General features: G+C 54.0%; 8 protein-coding genes across 8 annotated transcripts; 4 read left to right on the forward strand and 4 right to left on the reverse strand.

Annotated features, from left to right (window-relative positions):
• Positions 1-134: 134 nt before the first annotated feature.
• On the reverse strand, positions 135-2076 carry LY79DRAFT_506004 (cora-like Mg2+ transporter; the record flags this gene model as incomplete). The annotated part of the gene is made up of 2 exons (XM_060553678.1): positions 135-714; positions 776-2076. 2 exons carry the CDS (start codon positions 2074-2076, stop codon positions 135-137), a joined length of 1881 nt encoding a protein of 626 aa, XP_060419458.1.
• A 1075-nt stretch (positions 2077-3151) lies between these two features.
• LY79DRAFT_538193 (microsomal signal peptidase 12 kDa subunit) lies at positions 3152-4081 on the forward strand. Its single transcript, XM_060556719.1, has 3 exons — positions 3152-3632; positions 3702-3761; positions 3831-4081. Exons 1-3 carry the CDS (start codon positions 3582-3584, stop codon positions 4041-4043), a joined length of 324 nt encoding a protein of 107 aa, XP_060419459.1. The 5' UTR covers positions 3152-3581; the 3' UTR covers positions 4044-4081.
• Positions 4082-4844, reverse strand: LY79DRAFT_538196 (RING-box protein 1). The gene is made up of 3 exons (XM_060556720.1): positions 4579-4844; positions 4420-4490; positions 4082-4365 (listed from the first exon to the last, which is right to left on the reverse strand). The coding sequence occupies exons 1-3, from the start codon at positions 4811-4813 to the stop codon at positions 4267-4269; spliced, it is 405 nt and encodes a 134-aa protein (XP_060419460.1). The 5' UTR covers positions 4814-4844; the 3' UTR covers positions 4082-4266.
• A 1950-nt stretch (positions 4845-6794) lies between these two features.
• Positions 6795-7949, forward strand: LY79DRAFT_575926 (uncharacterized protein; the record flags this gene model as incomplete). Its single annotated transcript, XM_060559753.1, has 1 exon — positions 6795-7949. The coding sequence occupies one exon, from the start codon at positions 6795-6797 to the stop codon at positions 7947-7949; it is 1155 nt and encodes a 384-aa protein (XP_060419461.1).
• A 2382-nt stretch (positions 7950-10331) lies between these two features.
• On the forward strand, positions 10332-12975 carry LY79DRAFT_505688 (ubiquitin interaction domain-containing protein; the record flags this gene model as incomplete). The annotated part of the gene is made up of 10 exons (XM_060553647.1): positions 10332-10931; positions 11021-11127; positions 11180-11252; positions 11311-11495; positions 11562-11614; positions 11680-11753; positions 11843-11903; positions 11983-12161; positions 12262-12446; positions 12612-12975. 10 exons carry the CDS (start codon positions 10332-10334, stop codon positions 12973-12975), a joined length of 1881 nt encoding a protein of 626 aa, XP_060419462.1.
• A 4906-nt stretch (positions 12976-17881) lies between these two features.
• On the reverse strand, positions 17882-18788 carry LY79DRAFT_538226 (uncharacterized protein; the record flags this gene model as incomplete). The annotated part of the gene is made up of 1 exon (XM_060556721.1): positions 17882-18788. A coding segment is annotated over exon 1 (587 nt), but the record flags the coding sequence as incomplete, so codon positions are not given.
• A 536-nt stretch (positions 18789-19324) lies between these two features.
• LY79DRAFT_256726 (uncharacterized protein) lies at positions 19325-20406 on the reverse strand. The gene is made up of 2 exons (XM_060551891.1): positions 20099-20406; positions 19325-19846 (listed from the first exon to the last, which is right to left on the reverse strand). The coding sequence occupies exons 1-2, from the start codon at positions 20346-20348 to the stop codon at positions 19611-19613; spliced, it is 486 nt and encodes a 161-aa protein (XP_060419464.1). The 5' UTR covers positions 20349-20406; the 3' UTR covers positions 19325-19610.
• Positions 20407-20840: 434 nt separating this feature from the next.
• On the forward strand, positions 20841-21522 carry LY79DRAFT_256730 (uncharacterized protein). The gene has a single exon (XM_060551892.1). The coding sequence runs from the start codon at positions 20924-20926 to the stop codon at positions 21386-21388; it is 465 nt and encodes a 154-aa protein (XP_060419465.1). The 5' UTR covers positions 20841-20923; the 3' UTR covers positions 21389-21522.

Raw genomic sequence — 21522 nt, forward strand, 5'->3', positions numbered from 1 at the left:
CTATCTAGCTTGTCATTATCAACATGCGCTTGTTGTCTGGTTGCACATGCCGCAACTGCCCAAGACATACTTGTTACACATAACAAAGGAGCTGTAAGATCCCGATCCTTCACCGACACTCCAAGATATTACCCCTAGATATACTTGTATTTGCGGGCCAATGAGAGGCTCACGATACTGAAGCAGATCAAACCTCCGAGGATGGTGAAGAAAGGAGCGAGAGAAGACGAATGCTGAAACGGAACAGCAACGTTCATACCAAACAAACCGCAGACCAGGTTGAGTGGTACAAGAATTGACGCAAGGAAGGTAATCTTGCTGAGTACCAAGTTGGTATGCGTGCCTTGCGAGATGCTATTGATGGAAAGCTGGGCAAGGTAATTGCTGTGGGAGCGGGAGAGGATTTTCTCGAAATGGCCAAGGTTGGTAACCATGGTGACAACGTGGTCCTGGATATCACCAAGGTAGAGACCAATGTCCATTCGAGGCGTAACCTTGTAGTTCTCGTTGCAGCGTTTAGTGAATCCTCGGAGAACGTCAGCCTTGCCTCCCAAAAGACGCATCAGAGCCATCGTGTTCTTGCGCACACGGCCAATGGACCGTAGGAACTGATTGGAATCATCCTCGCGCGCCACAAATACACCATCCTCGATGGCATCCGCCTCCAGCTCTATGTCCCGGATGACTGGGGCAAAGCAATCCACAATATCGTCACTATGAAGAAAGAAATAGGGTTAGCAAACAAGTTTGCGCTACTTGTAGCTTGTCAACTTACATGAGGGCGTAGCAGATCCAGTCGCTGCTAAGTGCAACATAGTCTTTGAGCAAAGCAATACGCTTCCGCACATGAGACGCGTGGGCATTGGGTTCGAAGCTGAAGCTCAAAGTACCCTCGCGGAAAACAACGACGTAGAGGTTATAAGGCTCGTACTCTAAGCCATCGTCTTCTTGAACGGCATGGAAGGACCGGAAGCTTGCAAAGTAGTACGACGGAAACAGCTCGATCTTCTCTCGTGCTTCCTGGGTTGTGATATCCTCAATGGTCAAAGGATGAATGCCGAACGCCTTGCAGATGGCTGTGACCTCCTCCTTCGTAGGGCTGTTAACGTTCAGCCACCAAACTCCATCAGATTCGTCGGCGGGTAACGCAAAAAGACCTCGAAGGTCCTCGCCAGGAAGGACCAAGTCGCCAAGTTCCGCTGCATGAATCGTCGACTCCCAAGCTGAAGAGAAGAAGCTAAACCGGTTGGGGTCCAGGGGCTGCTGGGTAGGTGCAGGCTTCGGCTTAGCGTCTTCGACGGGGGCCTCCTTCTCCTTCTCCGATGCGTCCTGTCCCACCGAGGAATCGGAGGGCATGTTGAGGATATCACCGTCAACAGTGCTGAGTTGCAGCTGAGGCGGTCCGCCATCAGACATTTGTTGTTGCCTAAGGTCAGGGAAGGACCGTACAGAGTTACGACGACTAGCGGTCCGCGAAGCTCGATCGGATTGAATGAAGTTCTCGAGGTAGTCGAAGTCAATGTACAGTTGATCCTTGCGTCGAGGATCCTGAAGTGGGAAGCAGACGTCCTCCGCCGCGGACTGGTTGGTAGCCAGGCTAGCGCCATCGTCTGCCGTGTAAGGGCGGCTACGAAGGCTACGCCGACTGCTGATGGAGGCGGCTCGGTGAAGGTCCTCCTCACTGGCGTTTCTCTCCGCCTTGGACTCGGAGAAGGACATGCCACGCTCGCGGCGGCGTGCTTCGGCGAAGGCCTTCACTGAATTGGGTGGGGAGACTGATCTTTGGTCGGTTATAGTCTCGACGGTCGGGCGACGCACACGGCGTGCGCTAGGGGAGACATCGCCTCCTTCATCGTCCACTATCGCCTCCTCAAAGTCGCGGACACGAATGCTCGGTGACTGCTCACCAGAGACCGACTCCGGTCCCAGCAGTCGCGCTCCGTAAAGCGTGTCGAAAGTGCCTCTTCGGGGCCGCTCCGGATGGGGGCTAGCCGCAATTTGGTGACGGTGGTCGTCTAGCTCGGGGATTGGCGTCTTGAAGACGCCTTCCGAGGTGTTCTCCTCTTGATCAGACATATTGGCAATTGTTGGCGGAACACTATTGTCGATGCTCCTTAAGTCCACAACCGATGATGAGACCGATGTGCTCGGTCTGATAAGACCGTTTTGAAGGGAAAGAGAGGCGACAGAGTGTAAGGCTCAACTCGTTTCTCTTCAAAAGCCTCCACAACTCTTGACTCAGACTGCGATACCCATAACTGATGCGGGTTCAGTATAGACCGTAGTCAAATCGCACTCCGCGCGGCCGCGGCGCGGTGTGCGTTGAATGATGAAGAGCTTCCAGGGTGGCTGAAGTCTGTGCCTGTTCCTAGGAGAGGCGTGTGTGCTAAGAAGCCTGCGATGACGCGCGACGATGCTGCCGATTTGATGTTTCCAATGGTCCTTTGTTCGACGACGAGAAGCCCGATTACGGAGGTTTCTTGTGCACTCCGCTGTAGACCCAGAAACCAGGACCTCGGAGTGAACAGGTGGGGGAGGTAGCGTCAGTTGCGAGTGAAGCCAACTTGGTGGTTTTGAGAGTCGAGTGGTATATAAGCTGGGTCTTTCGACCTGGAAGACCTGACTGAAAGCCGGATGCAAATAGGCGGTCTCAACAACAGTTCGGGATGCGTGGTAGGGAAATCGGTTCGATGGTACAGAGACTGAGGAGTCGACAGGCAATATTGCTCGCTGAGAGGATTGTTGTTGAGAAAGGCTGGCTGGCGATCGGCGGAAACTGTTGTTGTCGTGGACGTTGACCTTCAAGGATGCGGAACTCGTCGTAGTCCGGAACCAGTGTGCGTTGTTTCTTGATGTAGGTGCTGGAATCAAGAACCAAGCAGGATCAGACTAATCTGATAAAGATGAGGCCGTCCTTCCTGGTGCAACGCAATGAGCAGAAGTCGGCTTTGTAGAATAAGCAGTTGGGACGGTTTTGTCCTGAGCGTATTGGGGGTTTTTTGTGGTAAAAGGAAAGCGATGGGGGACGGGGAAACAGGCGATAGGATGGAAGAGAGGATTTCCCGGTTCTCACTAAAAATTCCGAACCAGGGAGAAGCCGCCCGGCACAGGCCAGCTAGAGATTTTTTTTCCCGCAAGTTCACATGGCGCGCCTGCTGATTATACACAGTATGAGCTCACACGGCCTTTGTCGCTTGTCTCCACAGCCCACCCATTCGTTTGGGTCAGCCAGTGACAGATGGTGTAGGCGCGGCCCTTGCCGAATGGGCTGGCGAATTAGGCCCAACAGATATCGTCCGTGCTTTCCAGGGCCTCTGAAATGGCATACTTGTTTCTAACACCGCTCTCGCCCCTACCTACCTAGGTGCTTAGCCTACACTTGATCACCTCAGACCGACAGAGGAGTATAATTCGGACACACATCTACGGCCCGACGCTCTGCGACTGCGACCCAAGTGAGCTGTACAGTGTATTGGCACATCGACTGGCAGCCTTCCGATTTACCCCTTGACAGACGACGCGCGAGGTCAACCATTCCACTGTCCAACCCGCTTTGATTACCCACCACAATCGCAACCGCAATGGCTGATCAAATCCTCGAGCAAGTTCGCGATCTGGCGGAGGGTCAGATTGTACGTTTCGATACAACATAGCATCAATGGTGTCATCGTGAACGCGGGCTAACCAATTCCTTATCGTAGGATTTTGAAGGCCAGAAACTGGCAGACCTGCTTGCGACTATCGTCCTCTCGGCATCTGGAGTAAGTACCCGCAACTCATACACATTCTCGGTTCGTACGCTTTACATACTAATCTACTGTTTTCCTCAGGCTCTCTCCTTCATCATCGGGTACTTGCTTCAAGATATTAAGCTCGCAGTCTACGTAGGGTTGGCCGGAACCGTTCTTACTTTCCTCCTCATTGTACCCCCCTGGCCCTTCTACAAACAACACCCGGTCAAGTGGCTGGAACCAGGCTCAAGAACTGGTTCTGGATCAGTATATGGGACGCAGAACATGGCTACAATAGAGAAGTCAGGATAGTGGAAGTCAAGAGGTTGCCGTCATTTCAGTAACAGTTTATGGTTCTGTATCTACTCTTGTGCCCATCCTTGTGAGCCCAATCCCTTCTCAGCCGTTTGTGCTAGCTGCGTGCAGAACTCTCCCTTGGTGAAATTACCACTGTTTGTATGATAATGCTCCGCAGCCATTGTGGTATGATGTTGCGCTGCTGTCGGTTGCCGTACCGTCCGGGTTCACCACCGCTTCAGCGGCCGTATTTCTGGAACTCCCAGTCGCGGTTGTCCAGCGGACAGACTTGCCGAGCTTTGAGCCAACGCGAGATGCAATGGAAATGGAATGCGTGCTACGTACTTGGTCAGTAAGAATATACGCCATGGTGATTAGGGGAAGGGCTCACGTTACAGATGCCCCAAGCGACTGTACACTCTTCACTGGTGGCGGAGGCCTGGTTTGCCTGGCACTCGATGCCTGTAAGGAGGATTAGTATGCCGAAACAGAAAGAGAGGGGAGATGGGGGGGGGAGGGTTCGGGTCTGCCGCGTGGGCTATCAACTCACAGAGATCCATGATATGATTTCTGCAGATAGCGCAGTTGTCAACAACGATATCCCACGCCCAAAGGGCAACTGCGTTCCACTGGACCTGGTAAGCTTGTGCGAGGCATGCCAACGCCAACCTTCTCACCTTCTTGACCTCGAAGCGCTTCTTGCCTTCAGCGACCTTGCTCTCTCCATCAGCGGTTTTCTTGGCAATCGCGGTACCGGGCGCATCGGTCATGTCGACATCAGCCATGATGGTAGCTAGGTTCGCGGCCGGGTTTGAACTAAATTGAGGCGGTCAGCGCGGGCACTCTGTTTAGTGGCGCGGTTCCGGCAGAGGGAATAGAGGCCTCGACGGGTTGCAATCGATTCGGAGAGTCTGTAGGAATTTCGCTGTAGGGGGTAGGCTAACATTTGGGCAATTCTTGATATGCGCACCTTCTATTTTGTTACGGGTGGATAGGCAGCACTGATCTGCAACGTCAGAAGGGTGGCGGGCGACGTCGTCTAGCCTTCCGGGTAGCGGGCAGGCACGCTTACAGAGATGATGGAAGCGGCTCATACGAGAGGAAGTAGAAAAAATCGGTGATCTCCACCGCGGTACTTGTTGCGGCTCGTCGCTGTCGGTCGGTTTGGCTTCTTGTGTGTGTTGGCGATGTCTGGGTATGGCGGCAGCGGGCAGACAAGGTCAAAGAAGGCAAGGCTACTTACTGGTGATGAAGGCGGCCCGATTTCGTAAGGAAGTGCCGGCGACAGCTACGGCGGGGTGGGGTGGACCTGCTAGAGGGGTTCGCGGAGAATGCTCTGCTGTTGCTGCTGCCTGATGTGCTTTCCTAAGTATTACCTAGCGGACGGTGCGGACGAAAGGTCACTGTAGTCGCAGTGCTGCAGAGCCTAAATCAGCTTGCTTGGAGGGTCCATGACTAAGTAGGTTGCGCTCGTCGCACACTGTATAGAGGATCATATCGGACTGGGCCAGCCCCTCAAGCAGCGGGGAGGGTGCCTTCAATGTCTCAAGTGGCTCACAGAACCCATCTTGGACTTCTGATTTTATTTGGTTTCATAGACAGAATATGTGCGCTTCATAGCTTCCTAGTTACCAATCAGTAATAGGTAGCAGTGATATGCGTGCACACTCAACTACGCTTTTTAAAACAAACAATTCTCACCGAGGTGAGGTGAACAGCCAACCACATCCAGGCATCGCGTACATGTGAAGCCAAGTCAAGTCAGGCTTGACCTCCAAGCTTTTGAGCATCCTGACCCAGCCGAGCAACGGGCGTCATAAGTTTTCCAGGTTTCCTGGACTTCATGCGGCTTCGCCCCTCAAGGATAGTGACGCATTCACCCTCTCAAAGCCCAGGGCTGTGACTCGCACACCGTACACCGGGGCCAACTTGGGCGACGGAAAGCAAGGATGGTGAGGCAATGTGCGCTTGTCCGTGGATTGGGGTAAGGCTCATGGGCTAAATAAACGCTGTGGGAAGAAAACCCAAGTGGGGAATATCTTGCGCACCATGAGGCCTGATGTTAACACTGTGGGGGGTTCTTATCGGGGGTGCCAAGAACTTGAGGACTCTGCGATAAGTAATTGGAAGACTACGGAGTACAATGCCATGGGCGGCGTCTGTCTGTCAGCCTGTCTGTACGGTGCGTATGTACTACTGCCAGCTGCCGAACGAGGCCAACCCGTAACCCACACCAACACCCGGGTTACTTAAGCCCCTCTCCTCTCCTTCGCTGCACGCTATCGCACCTGGCCCCCGTCCTCTTCGCTGTCACCTCACTCGACGCTTCAGCCCATTACTGTCCGCACGGCAACATGAGCAGAGAATACTCACGCGCTTTTCCTGCATCAAACACTGGCCTCTATATCTCGCTTTCCCTTTCTTCCAATCCGCCTCCTCAAACAGATCATCCCCCTGGCTCTTGAACCCAACAAAAACACGGGGAAACAAGAAAGAAAAGCCCATTATCTTTGGCTAGCGCTATCGAAACAGTCATTAGATACATACACGCACCCTCATACAGAGCCTTGCGGCCGAAACAACCAACAGACAGACAGTCAACCCGATACCTGCCTTATACACTTTGCCCTATCTTTATTTTCGCCACGCTATCCTTTCATCACAAGCGAACATAGTCTGGGGCAGTTTCTTCGCCAACTCTGACTCTGGTTCCTACTACCCGAACCCATCGCAACCAATTGCATTGCGCAATACTTCTTACCCAGAATGCAAGAGACAACCAACCAAGCAAAGCCGACGCCCACTCGTCCCCGACAGGGTCGGGGTGGTGGCGGCAAGGCTGCCGGCCAGAAGATGTACGCTTCCGAGAACGACGTGGCCGACGTCTCAAACCTCGCCTACGAGCATCACGGCAATCCCCATACCCCTCAGAAGTCATACTCTGGCTCCCCTGAGCCGCAGTCTGGTACCGGTAACCAGGCTGGCTCCAAGCAGCGTTCACGTAACAAGCCCCGAGCCAAGAATCCCAATACGGTAGCCTCGCCCGACGTCACTCGCCAGAACCGCCGCTCGACCCCGCAGAACATTCCCGTCAACACTAAGCCAACTGCTGCTGCTGCTGCTGCTGCCGCTGCTGCCTTTGCTGGCGCGACTTTCCATGCCTCGCCTGCTCCGTCGGCTCTGCCTATGCCCAGCTTCTATTCGAAGTCGATCCCTGAATCTCCGGGCCCGAAGCGAGATGCTCAGCAACAACCATCCCCTCCGCCAGCTGACCATGAGCACTCTACACCGCAGCACCCCGCTACTGTACCCAGGGCCCAGGAGTCGCCTCTCGACGCCATTTTCAGAGCTGATAGAGCTGAAAAGGAGAAGGCGCGGCGTTCCAGTTCTCTCCAGTCGTCAATGCGACCTGTCGGTTCCGAATCTCCCGCTGCTCCCTCGCCAAAGAATGGTTACAACAGTCCATTTGTTGCTAAGCCCTACAACACTCATCCTGGACATCGCATGCCCCTTCAGCGTTCGTCCAGTGGTATCTCCGTCGCAGAGCTCGACGGACATTCTGGCAAGCCTCTTGGCCCTGCCTTCTCCACGCCGTATCAGGAACGCATTCGGGCTGCTCGCGGCGCCCTTAATCAGTCACCAAACGGCGCGAGAACTTCGGAGCCCCCGCCGATCGAGGACCGTTCTGAGGCTCTGAAAAAGTATCTGTTCGGACCTAAAGGCCCAGCTTCGCCTGCCCAGCCGTCAGCTTCTGGCGCTCCAGCTCAGTATGTTCATAACGGTTTTATGGGAAGCACTCCTGAATCCCAGAGTGGTCACTCTGCCGACCTACGCGCAATGGAGGACAATTTGCGACGTATTCTTAAACTCGAATCGCCATTGGCAACCGCCAAGTCCGGAGATCGCCCTCTATACTCATAGGCAGTCGTTGTGGGTGGACTACTAACAAGCCAGTTGCATTACACTCATCAACTCGGGCGTTACACGGTGCCTTAGTATTCTTGGCCCTTTTTTTAAGGACGCCAAGGCTACTTGATACCAACTGGCATGGAACAGGAGTCTATGCGGTTACTATCTGATGATTATTCTTTTTGTCTTGTTGGGTGTCTTGGGGTTGCGGGCAGCGGCAGGCTGGCGGTTGCTTTACATGCTGACCTGAAATTCAACTTGATACCCGAAAGCGACATTGATGTTTTTCTTCAGTTAGGACAATTCCAAATTCCTTTTCCATATAGCCTGGGTATGTTGTATTTGTTGCCATGTTGATTGATGTACTTGTAAGGACTTTAATGATGGTTGGGGCTTTGTCTTCGTTCCTCTTTTTCAGGGTAGATCATGTCGTCGGGACAAGAGTGGGCATTTGAGGAAGTCCTCCATATTAAACTTGCGATACTGCGTCTCCGAATGGCGGGCAGCGGCGACAGTGGTCTTTCAATACCATATTGTAGGGTCGTGGAACGAGGCTTTAGTCTGAAGCATCGAACTAGATGTGCCGCTTTCATGCAGGAACAATGTTCTCGGCACCGTGCAGAGGTGGTGCCGCTGTCAACGACCCAGTCAGCGCCGCTTCTTCCGTTCCAGAGTTTGGTCCTCAGTGTTCTCGTCAGAGGTTCAGAGGTCTATATAGCGTAAGCAAGAAGGTTTGTAGTTTCTTGGTTTGTCGTTGCTCACAACCTCGAGAAGCTGATACCGTTAATTGCTGCTGTTCAAGGACATTTTGGGGTAGAGACGCGCGTCCTGCTCGTATGTCTTGCCGTGGTGTATGGGCTCAGAGCTTCCATATGTGCATCTTCGAAGATATAATGTGCTTGTGTTGCGTTTGGCTTCAAGGTCCAGCACGTGTTTGTTTCTCCAGCAGTGGTCTCGTGGTGCCATTTGAGGTGTTCTCTGTCATTGCACTCACCCTAAGACGTTGCGGATGACTTTTCGGGATTAGGACCGATTAGTATGCCTTTTGTTTGGGGGACCTACAAACCATCCTCTACCGAAGTTGTCGACATTATCAAGGGTTATCATGGTAAGCCTAATAAAAAGCTGCCAAGGTCATGGTGTACAAGCTCCATGAGTAAGTCGTGGAACAACCGTTTGACGATGGGGCGAACTATATTAGCGGTCTGGTTTGGTCTCTGATGTAGGCATCAACCTGGCGGGCGGGCTGACTGCATTGTCACCTATTGTCTCTTCGAATAAGACAAACCATGTCCCAGTCTCGATATCAATAAGAACGAGGCACAGATCTGACATGGTCCCTTCAATGATTTTACCGATGATTTGACCTCTTGGGTGATGTCCCACGGGTATTATCCGGTAAGCATACCTACTAGGGAAACTAGTTTGCCGAGAGCCTTCTACATGCTTCTCAAAAGATACTTAGGGCTACAAGTTCTCGGGCTTTGTGCAAAATCTCTACCGAATCGACGGCATCGGAAGGTTTATTTTGATGGCAAGCTACCTTGTGGCTTATACAACAGGTCCAGGCCTTGAGCATAGAAGCAATCTCATTCTGGAGTCACTCTGTACAGCTCTGTTGGTCTATATGACCGCGGAATCTCTTGCAGACGTAATTTAGACGGGGTTTCCTCCCGTTAGGTTCCTTATCTCCTGATAGTAGCAATCATCTAGGGGGTTTTCTCTTGGCAATATAGTCTGTTTATTGTGTTGTGATACAGGTTCCTCGGAAATTCCGAATCCGTATACAGCTCAGACCAACGATTGGTGCGATGGGCCTCGACAGTCAGTTGGAAAATGTAGCTGTCCCTTATAAGGCTGTGCACTTATTGTTAGATGATTCTTTCGGAACCCTACTGTTGCTAGTAGCCATACAGGGTTCAAAGGGTTGTGTTGATTCTTAGGCGGATACCATGTTTTGAGAAGCGAGAAGAACCACTACTAAACAGACATAGAAGTCATCTAAATTGATATTAGGGAGATCATAAGCTCCATTTCAGAATAGCCAGTCAATCTAGGGAGAAGCTATCTGTCGACAGGTTGGGCATTCAGCTACATGCACTTACCCGATTATAAACCCCCGCACCAGCAAGGATGTGCGTATATCGGGGTGACATGCAACACGAAAGCACATGACTTCGTGACAGGCAGGTCCACTCGAAGTGCCCCGTTACACGTCGCCTGCATATGGACGTCGCACAATGCTCAACATCCACCATTACATCTGATTGCCATATCAAAGACGACTAGCTGAGTGATCACCAATTGTGGATTTGATCAAACTGCCATCCAAGTAAGTAGAGATCGAGGAAGTCGTCACTGTAACGAACTCGCCTCCGGCACACGATAACGAGCATGGCTTCAAACCGCGAGCGGGCGCGTTCTTCATCGCCAGGTCCCGATGATGATCCCGATCTTGCCTTGGCCATTGCGCTTTCCTTGCAGGAAGAAGAAAACCTGAAGATCGGGGGTACGACAACGACCTCTTCTACCGAGAGACCTTCAGAACATATCCCAAAGCCAGCCCCCGCTACCAACTTTGGATCCTTGGTGCTCGATAGAAAGAGGATGGAGGAAGAGCGGCTTGCAAGACTCAAGAAACGTTCAGCAACTCAAGCTCAGCTTGATGATCAGCATCAAAGACCAAAGATACAGCGAGCTGAAGCACCCAAAGGGCACCGGCCCTCCAGCGCCACCTTCGGTTCATTAGAAGCAGCAACTGCAGCAAGACACGTGCCTCAACTACCATTCCCAAAAGGCGCGTTCAAGCGGACTTGGGCTCTTGGATATCCTAGGATCGGCGAGGACATCAAGATCGAGGAGATTCTTCAGAAGGACAAGCTACAGCTGGCTGTACTCTTATCTTTCCAGTGGGACGAGGAGTGGCTCCTTTCCAAGGTCAACGTCAGACAGACTAGGCTGCTGCTCGTTGCTTATGCAAACAACGAGGCTGAGGTGTGTCTTCTGATATAAAACAAGCCGCAATCGGTCTTGTATTGGCTTAAGTTGGAAGCCATGACTGACGTTGCAATTCACTACTCCAGAAAGCTGCCATCCGCGCAAACGCCCCAACTGGCCTTGTCCGATTTTGCTTTCCGCCAATGTACGGCGGATACATGCATTCGAAGCTGCAGATTCTGAAGTATGAAGGGTACGTTGGTCTTCATTATTTAAGCTACCGGCAGCTGTTGATTGATTTACAGTTATCTCCGCATTGTGATTCCTTCCGGTAATCTGGTTCCATATGATTGGGGCGAGACTGGAGTACTAGAAAACGTTTGCCCCCTCCCCCAATAGTTGGCAGATCCTTGGCCATTCCGCTGATCAATAGCAGATGGTTTTCCTGATCGACTTGCCCAAGCTCGAAAGCACTCAGCAGGCTGCGCCTCCGGCCGAGACGCTGTTTGGAACCGAGCTCCGGCGATTCCTACGAGCTCTTGGACTGGACGAAAAGCTGGTCAAGAGTCTCGACAACTACGACTTTACCGAGACAAGCCGCTACGGCTTCGTTCATTCTATGTGAGTCAGCGCCAGTACGATCCTAGTTGAGATGATCCCATGACTGACGGTGACATCGATATTCAGTGCAGGCAGCCATGCCAATGACTCTTGGCAGCACACAGGCCAGTCAACCCGCGGTTGGCCGGAATGCGAGGCCTACACGGCCGTGGCGTGTTGAAATATTACTAACTGTTGACCTTAGGCTACTGTGGGCTAGGAAGTACCGTCCGAAGCTTGGGTCTAGCAACTGAGGATGCCGTGGATATTGACTACGTGGTACGCAAGCGTTATCTTGGCTTAGAAGACTGTCAGGGTCTTGGCGGCCCGCGTGGCATGGGGCGTTGCTAATCAGTTTGTCATCTTAGGCATCTTCACTGGGTTCGTTGAACCATGCCTATTTAAAAGCGATTTACTATGCATGCCAAGGTATGTCTGGTTCTTAGCAAGCCTGCTGTCATTTGATAAGGTAGGAAACCTCATGCTAACGTGCCGCGGCCTCTTGTAGGGGATTCGGGTATCAAGGAATACGATGCCAGGCAATTTAAACCGGCCAGAAACAAGGCCGCAAAAGCAGGCCTGGGCGGTTCTAGACTGGTCTGCAATGAGCCGCTCCAATTGCAGCGCCATGTCCGTATTTACTTCCCGACCGAGCGTACCGTTTCCAGTAGCCGGGGCGGTAGATCTGTAAGTTGTCTGCAGCCCGGGATCGCCGCGGTACCGGTCGATCCTGCTGCCAAAATTCCCTTGTGTTTTCCCTGTATGCTCATCTTACATGATGGCCCAGTCTGCCGGCACCATCTCCTTCCAAGAGAAGTGGTGGAAATCGTCCACTTTCCCACGAGAATTACTCCGAGATTGCCAGAGTGTTAGAAGCGGTTTGCTTCTACACACCAAAGCCATCTTTGTCCGGGCGCGCGACGGCGCAGCCTGGGCATATATGGGTAGTGCAAATCTATCTGAGAGCGCATGGTAAGTCATACGGGACACCTCACGGTTGGCAACAGCCCCTAACGCTGCATTCGGCGACGAGGCGAAGGGCAGGGAGGGGGTTGTTGGGAGGAGATTGAAGAGACGGAGAGCAGCAAAATTAAACAGCGTGGATCTACCATAAGGCTGACTCAAATTGGATTTTAGGGGTCGGTTAGTGAAGGAACGGGAGTCAGGAGCGCCCAAGCTCACATGTCGTAACTGGGAGTGCGGCGTCTTAGTCGCTGTGGATGGTAACCTGCCGGGCTCCGCGGACACCGGGACACGGCCGGGAGCCGACCAAGATGCACAGGGGCAGGCGCCGATGTCGAAAGGTGAAGGGGGTCCGGCTGTGACAGTGACAGACAGCCAGGAGAAACGGCGACAACAACAACTCGACCAGGACGAATCACGGTGCCTTGAGGGTGTGTTTGGAACAACGATGCCCATCCCGATGAAGGTACCGGCAGAGCGCTACACGTCAGATGAATCGGCAGCCAGCCGGCCATGGTTCTTCATGAAGGCCGACTGAGAAGCAGGTGCGACTCAACTGAGACACCCCTTCGAGAGAGGTGATGGCCAATGGCAGCAGCTGCGATGCTGCACTAGTAAACAAGAAGCATGGTGAGCGAGCGAGATAGAGCTCGGCGTCGTGTATTGCAGGTGTGCCTACACGAGAACGCACGGACATGGATCTTCACGGCTGGTATGGCGTCGTCTCAACCTGGAGCAAGCCCCGGGTCGGCCGGGCTGATTAGCCCTCCGATGGCGGCACTAATCTTGCCGTGCCTGGGCATGCATGTCGCTGTGGGTTTCGCCTGAGCACCCTCCATCACCTTGTTTACTGTCTAAGGTAGTGACCAGTCTGCTCTCAGGTAGGTAGTGCGGTATGTTAGTGTGCGGAATCAAGGCCATCATTGCAATGAGCAGACTGCGGTTTGTATGTTAGACCGATTTGAACAAGGAATCCAGGCGTTGGGTCGCATCCTGATGAATTACGGCATGTATTGGCGACCGTTGGCGGGTTGCAAGCCGCCTGGGAGAAAACGAGACATCGGTACCTAGACAGACTGATGGGTGTGTGTTTGCCGAAAGCAACAGGAATGTCCCACAAGACGCGGCTGCGGACAATTAGACGCACATTCGAGCATTCCAAAATCCCAAAGTACAGGGCGGTGGCCCACATGCCGGATGAATCCGGCCGACTGGGTATGAGTAGGTAAACGATGGTCCATGTGGATGCAGCCGTGCAATACGTTCAAATCAGTGGCGGATAGGAGAAAAGGGGGGGGGGGGTTTGCTGTCGTCCAGGGTGGCTCTTGTAGCGGACCGTTACATGCTCGATGTAGATTGTATGTAGGGGGAGGTGGGATCGATGGGAAAGTGACCGGTTGATCAGGGGTGTAAATAACATGAAAGATGCTCGCCGACCGCAGTGGACTTGCGGGCACGGGTCCCACCAGAGTGATACTGCGTGAGCCGGTAGCACGCTGTATAGCCGACGACGGCGGGGGCGATGGCAAATGAAACGGGGAATGCGATGTGGATGAGCAAGACGAAAACGAAAGTGTATCTCCTTGGCGGCGGCGATGGCGATGGTGATTGAAGTTGGTGATGGGCGACCCTGTCCGTGCCGCGCGTGATTCCCCACCGTAGTCGGCGACCAAAACGACGTATTTTTACCAATGGATTCCGGACGGGAAATGGGACGCTCTTCGGAGTGCTACGCTACTGCTATTACATGCCCTGACCATTTGCTTGGAACGTGAGCCGAGAGTGATGCGGTGGATTTTCTGCCAATACTCATCTCTCGCGTGCCTAGCGAGTAAGAGGAGGAGGAACACGGTTGCCGGTAGCGAATTTCAAAACGCTTCGGAGCGCGGGTTCTCATACATCGTGTCCGGATAGCGAGGGCTTCGACGGCCGGACGTTGACGAGACAGATGAGCGAGCGAGATGGGTTGGTTTGATGCGGTGTAGTGAAGTTACACTACAAAGTGCAAAGTACCCCAAGCCCACATGGAAAGCTTGGCAAGGTCGGGGTCCTGGTAAGTTGGGCCGCTAGCGCGAACTCCAGATTGTGAGATCGCGGGCTTGGTACCATAGAGACTTTTTTTTTTTTTTTTGCCAGACTTTCTTTTCTTGGATTTTGACTGTGGGCGGGTGTGGGTGCGGGCGTGGTGTGGGTGGTGGTGTGGTTGTCGTGAGCGCGACGTGGGTAACACCTTTTTTTCTTCTGGTCTTCATCGGCTGTTCTCCTGTGTCTATTTTTCCCCAAGTGGCTGGGCGCTAACCACCCCCTGCTCTGTTGGGCCCCATAACCACTGTTGACTTTTCTTCCCTTGTACCTGTCTTTTTCCTTTTTTTTTCTTTTTTTTTCTTTTCTTTTTTTTTTAAGTGTCATCCTGGAAGAGGAAAGGGAAGAGTTACGAGGCAAGGCACATATACATGATATATGCTTGGAGACCTGGGGCGCTCTGGTCGGCAGCAGCGAGGGCCCAGATGAGCGCCTTTCCGATTTTCTCCCTCCGGATCCTGCTCCCTCTCTTTGCCTGTTTTCCCATCTACAGAATCTACTGCAAGTACGCACATCCCCCCTGACCTTGGGGTGCTGGTGTACGCTACTTACACCCAAGTTACACGGGCTGCATGTGTCGGATGGCAGAGAAGCAACAGATCCCTGCCGCCTTTGGAACCGTTCCCTTTGCTTACACAGTTCGAGATTATGGCGATGAGACCTCCCGGACGTTTTGGTGGACAATGCCGCTCTGTGAGATGGTGTAGCGTCGATCAGCCCTTTTCGCTGGGACCTGTGCACGCAGTTGATTGGACCAGGGAGGGGATAGGTCAGCTGGGTTAGAGGTCACGAGCAAGATGGGGAGGGAAGGGGCATGGGGTCGAGTTGGCGCCGACTTGAGGGAGGAGAGGAGATCATGCAACCCCAAGGAGACAACGGGAGCAGGAGCAAGGCTCTTCCAAGGTGGTTCCGGGTTCTCCGACTCTTCATCCCACTGCCCAGCAATGCCGTCCGGCGCGCGCTTGTGGGTGCTAAGGGCAGTCAGTTGAGAATGAATGAATGTACGTGAAGGAGTTGAGTTGCATCGGTGCAACCGCCTCGGGCAAATTCTCTCTGCATGTCGAACAGCGTGACATGGGGCCGGCACCCAGCCCCCCTCCCCTCGTGCCCAGTAGAGGCGAGCGGTTGACGAACACTAGATTTCTGCTTGACTGGCGGGTAAACCTACCGCTTGAGGCATACGTGCAGGGTCACAGCGAGAATGGCAGTGTACGAACACAACACAGATACCCGTCCACCGACCAGGTCCGGGGGTTCGGGATCCAAAACCAGTTTCAACTGCATTCTGGGGCAATCCCCTTGCGAATAAGGCAGACTAGGCAGTGCAAGGAAATTAGAACCAAGGTGAAAAAATAGATGAAGAAGCCGGTAGATGTAATAACTCAAGACTCATTACCTGCGCCATTTCTCGCGGGTTTGTGGGAGTGTATCCCTGATCAGATCTGCGGACCGGACGGACCCCTCGAGGCCTGGGCGAGGTTTCCGTACACTCGCAGACTTCCACTCGGTGTTGGACAGGGGGCGGAGACGGGCACCCTTTGGCACCTTTGTCGGCTGTCTAATTACACGCACCCCGCCAACTACTACAAGGCAATTTCTGTACATGCCCAACGGGCGCACATGGATTCGACGCCAGGGGCAAGCTTGCCGTCTTCTTTGTCTTCTTCTGTTGTAAAAGGTTGCTTCCGTCCTTCCTGCCCCACTCGACCACAACCCACAAGACAGACACCTACACTGACCGTGATGGATGAGCGACGGGGGGCTGGCTTCGGGCCCAGGGAAACGGTTCACCAGGAACACGTCAGGGGTGAGGGCTGGGGGGGGGGGGGGGGGCTCATCACTGAGAGAGTATCCGGAATCGTTGCTACTCCTTTAAGTCCATGGCAGCAGGTTCGATGATGATGATTGATCAAGGCCAGAAGGTTTGGTAGACCGAGAATGCATACCTCGTAGACTAGTTCACATAGTCTAGTATTGCATGTGCCTGCAAGCGACAGCGGTGGGAGGGGGCATCGAGTGGAGGCCGTGGCTCTCCAGTGCTAGCCTAAGGCGGGCTAGCCAGCTGAGGACCGCCTTGAATGATGATTTGTCCCCCTCTCCCTCTCTCCTTTGCGTGTCGTCCTGACCGCGCCGGCGTCATGCTAGAGATGATGAAAGGCATGACGGACGCAAAATTGCCGAACCTAGGGTGAGGGAAAGAGCCAAGCAGGTAACATATCCGGGATGGAAGCTAGCACCGAACGAAGCAGAGCCGCTAGCCTTCTCGGTACACCTGATGCACATTAACGTCGGATTGGCAGGTAGGAAGGCAATGTGTAGTGTATACTACTATGTATGTATCGCGGCGGGGGAGAAGGGGAGGGAAAAGTCGATTAAACCCAGCCAAGATCGGGCTGATGGTGACGAAGAAAGTGAAGCCGAAAGTGGTATCAATAGCCGCAGAGGCGTGGGTCCATCATTCATCTAGACGCAGCGATCTGAAAGCAAGACTCATTTCTTGGCGAAGTGACTGCGCAATGTGGGAGTGAACGTAGGAGAGGAGAGCTGTGAGGTCTTGGAAAAAAAGTTTTTTTTGGGTGATGAGAGCAGGAAGAGCACCAAGGCTTGGCACTTGGCATCAAGATAACACACCGTCGTCGTCGTCGTCGTCGTCGTCGTCGTCCTTCACTTGCGTAACGTGTTCCCATTTTGCTGTGCCCCCCCCGCCACACCCGCACCACAGAAACTTTTCGCACCATGCGGCGTCGCCTTGACGAGCTAGCCGAGCGTAGCGAACCCGAGCTTGAAACCTGCTGGTCCGAAACGAGAGGAACGCCTTGAGGGTGTCGGCGGAGCTCACGGCCAGAAAGAGGGGTTGGCGAGGCTGGGGGAAGGGGGCCACAAAGGCGATGCGCGGTGGTCGTGGTAGTCGTTCGGCGCCGGCGGCGGTCATAGCGACCGGCATCCGGAAGTTCGGGGGGGGGGGGGGGGGGCAGAGGAGTGTGGGCAAGGGGAATGCACGACAAAGGCATCTCAGGACTCGACTTGATTTGACTCTGTGATGACGGACGACAAATGCAGCCGCCGGCGGAGGAAGATGCGCGACGAGGATCCGATAGCTTGTTGCTCCTCTGACCTAGACTCTCTCTCTCTCTCTCTCTCTCTGTGCTACACACCGTTACACCACCCAAGTGACAACGGACATAAACTCTTTCCATGTATCAGGCCAAGATCTCGGCGGCATGGCGGCAAGTCTAAGGCAGCCTTCACCGCACAGCTATAGTGGCAGTGGCAGGCAATGTTGAGCGCACCGCATGCCACGCCAGATTGAACATGGCATAGCGTGGGAGGGCGTAGCACGGCAACCATTAAGAAGCCGCGGAGTCCGCGGCGGCTGTCACATTCTCTTCTAACTGTCGGCCTGGCCGTCTATGTCGCTTGCGAGCGGGAGCTGGGGTCAAGGGCCGGCTTACTTAGCGAGTGGTGCAGGTGACTGTTGTACCGGTCGACATTGAGACGGGGGCCAAGAAGGCCGGGCAGGGGAGGGTCGATTGACTGCCGAGTGTAGGTGGGCATACGACAAGACGGGGGTATCCCCTTCCTTGGGACAAGAATGCTTGCTTGATTGATTGATTGCCATAGCCCCCCGTCGCGACTTGAACAAACCCTCCCGGTTGATCCGGTGTGGCCTGGGCTGAGGTGAAGATGTGCTTGCGAGACTGCCAGAACGGGCGAGACGAAGCAAGGTCACGATGCAGTCGAGACTGGTGTGGCGCGGGGAATGGAGAGAAGAGGTACCGGGAAACATCACAGGGGACTGCGAGAGAGGAAGGTGAGTACCTAGGGAAGCAGGGAAGCAGAGAGGTAGACAGACGGACGGACGGACGGACAAATTGAAAGAAGGCAAGACCGAGGGAGAGAGGGCATCACGATGGCCTACGCTATCTAAAATAAGTAGACGAGGTGGGGTCTGCACTTCAAAAACGGCCCTGAGTCTGGCCAAACAACCGGATGCACGCAGCAGCGCCTGTATAGCGTTGTGGTGTGCGGATATCGCCATGAGGTCGAGTCGAAGCGAGATGATGGCGGTGACAACAGCCGCATTGCACCGCACGGCACTTCTGCGACGACGAAGCTTCTTGCCGGGGGTCAGGGCGGCTGATAGTGGACCGTGACAGGCCCTCGGGACACCAACTCATGGCCTAGGCATTCGCAAGTATGTTGAGGAAGACTTGGATGAGACATGGTTGCGGGAAGAAGAAGAAGAAGAATAAGAATGAGAAGAGAGAAGTACCCGTGGCGTGGAACTGGAAGATGATATGCGGGGCCGTCGCCGGGTCACACGTAATCTTTTCCAATGATCAATGGCCAATGGTAAGGTCGCCGGTGGTCGGCGGTCAGTGTGGATACTGGGGCGAGAGCGCATTATGGGGGGAGTAGAGGGGGGAGACAGGGGAGCCATACGCGCCCCCTTCTCGAAGCGAGACAAATCTCTGGACCTTGGACTAGGTAGCTTGGGTAACACAGGGTATGAGCCGCTCGACGGGAACCCAATGGGATCACGGCTGTGCGCCAGATCTGGCCGGGGAAAGAACGAATTGCCAACTCTCTCCGTTTGTTTGTTTGTTTGTGTGTTACACGGCTCCCACCAGTTAGGTGGTTACTGTCCGGCGTCATCGTTGCCTTGCACGGGACCTAAATGTTTAGTGCGGCCCCTATATGCAAGCTGCGCTGCAGGCGTGCTGCAGGCGTGCTGCAGCCAACGTGGCACGGCATCTTAACCCTCCCGTCAACCAGGTAAGATGTGACACTTGTAAGGCTTAACACAACAACATGCCATCGAGATCGAGACCGGATGGATTAATTGGCGGCTCTGCCCCGTTCTGTACGTCTAGCAAAGTCTAGCTGGCGGACGGCAGTAGGGGTAGTAATGGTAGTAATAATAATGATAACAGTAACAATAATAACAGCAACAACGACAACAACAATGATAGTAAATAACAATCGTAATCATCATAAAAGTAACAGTAGCATGGTGTAGCAAATACATTGCAAGTCGGATATACCATGCAAGTTCAGTCGAGGCCGTGGGCATGTAGCCGCACTGGCACCTCAGCCGGGTTGGTTCTTTGATCCAGGATGCCATCTTGTTCTCTGTTTGTCTCGGCCTTGACCAGTAATGGGCTCTTGACATACAGGCCGCGAACGCGAGGACTTGTCCTCAGTCGCTTGTTGATGGCACGCCGTCGGGGTCTGAGCCCCGATCTTGTCAGTTGTATTGGAGCTCAAGACGGAGGAAGGAAGAATCAGAGGAGCTTGGTTCACGTGGGACCCAGCTCGAGCCTGGACTGCAGCTACCATGTCAGCACGCTGTATGCTGCCTTGGCATACGGGCATCGGCATCAGCATGGGCATCGTGAGGAGGGAGAAGGGGGGAGGGGGCAAGCGACGAGATGCGAGACGAAATCATGGTTTCTTTTGCCGAGTTCATGAGGGGGCCGGCCGTGCTGGCGCGAGTCGTACGCAAATCGTTCGGGTTGGTTACACCGCAGGAACCATCAGAAACATTGACAAGCCCCCGTCATGGTGACAGGACCTACCCAAGAGTTCTCTGCTCGGGTAACAAATGCGACGCGTAGGGACAGGTCGTCCCGGGGCGGGGACAGTGACAGGGACCGGAACGGGGACGAAGTCGAGGACGAGAGGCACTGGGGTGAGGCCATGGGGCGCTTGTCGACGGGGAACAGGCAGGGTGAGGAGCGCTGCGGGCGAGCGAGCGGGCGCAGATTTAGAGTGCTGCACGCACAGCCAAGATGAGGCAACATGAGGGCCGGTGAAAGGAGGAAGCATGGGTGGGGCAAGCAGGATGGGACGAGATGGGGAGGGGGAGAAGGGCGGAGGGAGGGGGAGAGGGTTGGGCACGCGCGGCGCATGGGGTCTCTCTTCGCTCTTGTGCTTAAACTATTTTGCCTTCCGTCTTGTATCTTGTTGATCATTCATGGGCGTATCCACCACCCCACTGTACCCGCACCATCGTGAGAATGAGAAGGGAAGTACTTGGGTCAACGGCCATCGACCCCTCCGCCATATCGTCTCAACTTCTCGGCCTCGCTGTGCCTCAGTCCTCCAAAACCCCGGCTCTTACCTCTCGCCCCCTGTCCTGTTGCCTGTTAACGTCCCCTCGAGCAAAGAAGTGAGTGCCATCATCGTTCATGTGATGGTAGACGATACCAGTCAAACTATCCACGTACGGGCAGGCAGGTGATTGGTTGAACGGGTCAGAAGGCCGAATCATCAGGTTAAATGGGCACATCGGCGAGATGGAAGAAGCCAGGGGGGGGGGGGGGGGGGGGGGAGAAAAAAAAAAAGAAAAGAGAAGGGAGACAACCGGAAATGGTACAGTGTAGCCCGAACCACTCTGCTGAATGCTGATGCGATCTAGTGTACATAGTGGTAGCATCATCTCAGTAGGTAGTATAGTACATACAGATACACACCATGCAGTCACGGAGGCCCGCGGAATGCGGAAACCCCGCCTCCACCTCGGGTGTGGCCCATCTTCTCTTTGTTCGAACCCCCACCATGCATGCCATGCCTTTTTGCTGCTATTTGTAACTGGAGTATCCGTGGATTCGCTCTACTTTGATGTCGAGGTTAATGCGCGTTGCCAAAGCGGTCCCTCTCAAGGTCGTCGCAGCACAGGCACACACTCATCCTTGATGTCCAGGCGTCTGTTCGTTGAAGGGTCTCACCACGTGAGGCGAACCGAGGACGGACGACAGGGCGAGCAACTAAACAAAGCCAGACAGCGTCTGCTCGGGCCCTTTCCAAGGCCTCACCTCAGCGGGCTACGAGACCACTCGACTCGGCGCAACATGCCCCAGGAATAACGACAAAAATCAGGCCACTCGCACGCAGGGTGGCACACCACCCACCCACTCACCACCACGACTGATGAACGAGGGGGATTTTCTCGGCTGCCTGCTTCTTTTGCGTAGCTGCTAGAGGGCCCGAACACGGAGAG

This window comes from Colletotrichum navitas, assembly GCF_030913465.1.
Source record: "Colletotrichum navitas strain CBS 125086 chromosome Unknown LY79scaffold_4, whole genome shotgun sequence".
Taxonomy (NCBI): Eukaryota; Fungi; Ascomycota; class Sordariomycetes; order Glomerellales; family Glomerellaceae; genus Colletotrichum; species Colletotrichum navitas.

Excerpts from the sequence above, each read along its gene's own strand:
- LY79DRAFT_538193 (XM_060556719.1), top strand. The coding sequence starts at position 3,582 with ATGGCTGATCAAATCCTCGAGCAAGTTCGCGATCTGGCGGAGGGTCAG. Across the intron at positions 3,633-3,701 it reads ATCTGGCGGAGGGTCAGATT|GATTTTGAAGGCCAGAAACT; the intron begins GTACGTTTCGAT and ends TCCTTATCGTAG. Across the intron at positions 3,762-3,830 it reads TCGTCCTCTCGGCATCTGGA|GCTCTCTCCTTCATCATCGG; the intron begins GTAAGTACCCGC and ends TGTTTTCCTCAG.
- LY79DRAFT_538196 (XM_060556720.1), bottom strand. The coding sequence starts at position 4,813 with ATGGCTGATGTCGACATGACCGATGCGCCCGGTACCGCGATTGCCAAG. Across the intron at positions 4,491-4,578 it reads AAATCATATCATGGATCTCT|GCATCGAGTGCCAGGCAAAC; the intron begins GTGAGTTGATAG and ends TCCTCCTTACAG. Across the intron at positions 4,366-4,419 it reads TCGCTTGGGGCATCTGTAAC|CACGCATTCCATTTCCATTG; the intron begins GTGAGCCCTTCC and ends CCAAGTACGTAG.
- LY79DRAFT_256726 (XM_060551891.1), bottom strand. The coding sequence starts at position 20,348 with ATGCTTCCTCCTTTCACCGGCCCTCATGTTGCCTCATCTTGGCTGTGC. Across the intron at positions 19,847-20,098 it reads CCCGAGCAGAGAACTCTTGG|TCCAGGCTCGAGCTGGGTCC; the intron begins GTAGGTCCTGTC and ends TGGTAGCTGCAG.
- LY79DRAFT_256730 (XM_060551892.1), top strand. The coding sequence starts at position 20,924 with ATGCTGATGCGATCTAGTGTACATAGTGGTAGCATCATCTCAGTAGGT.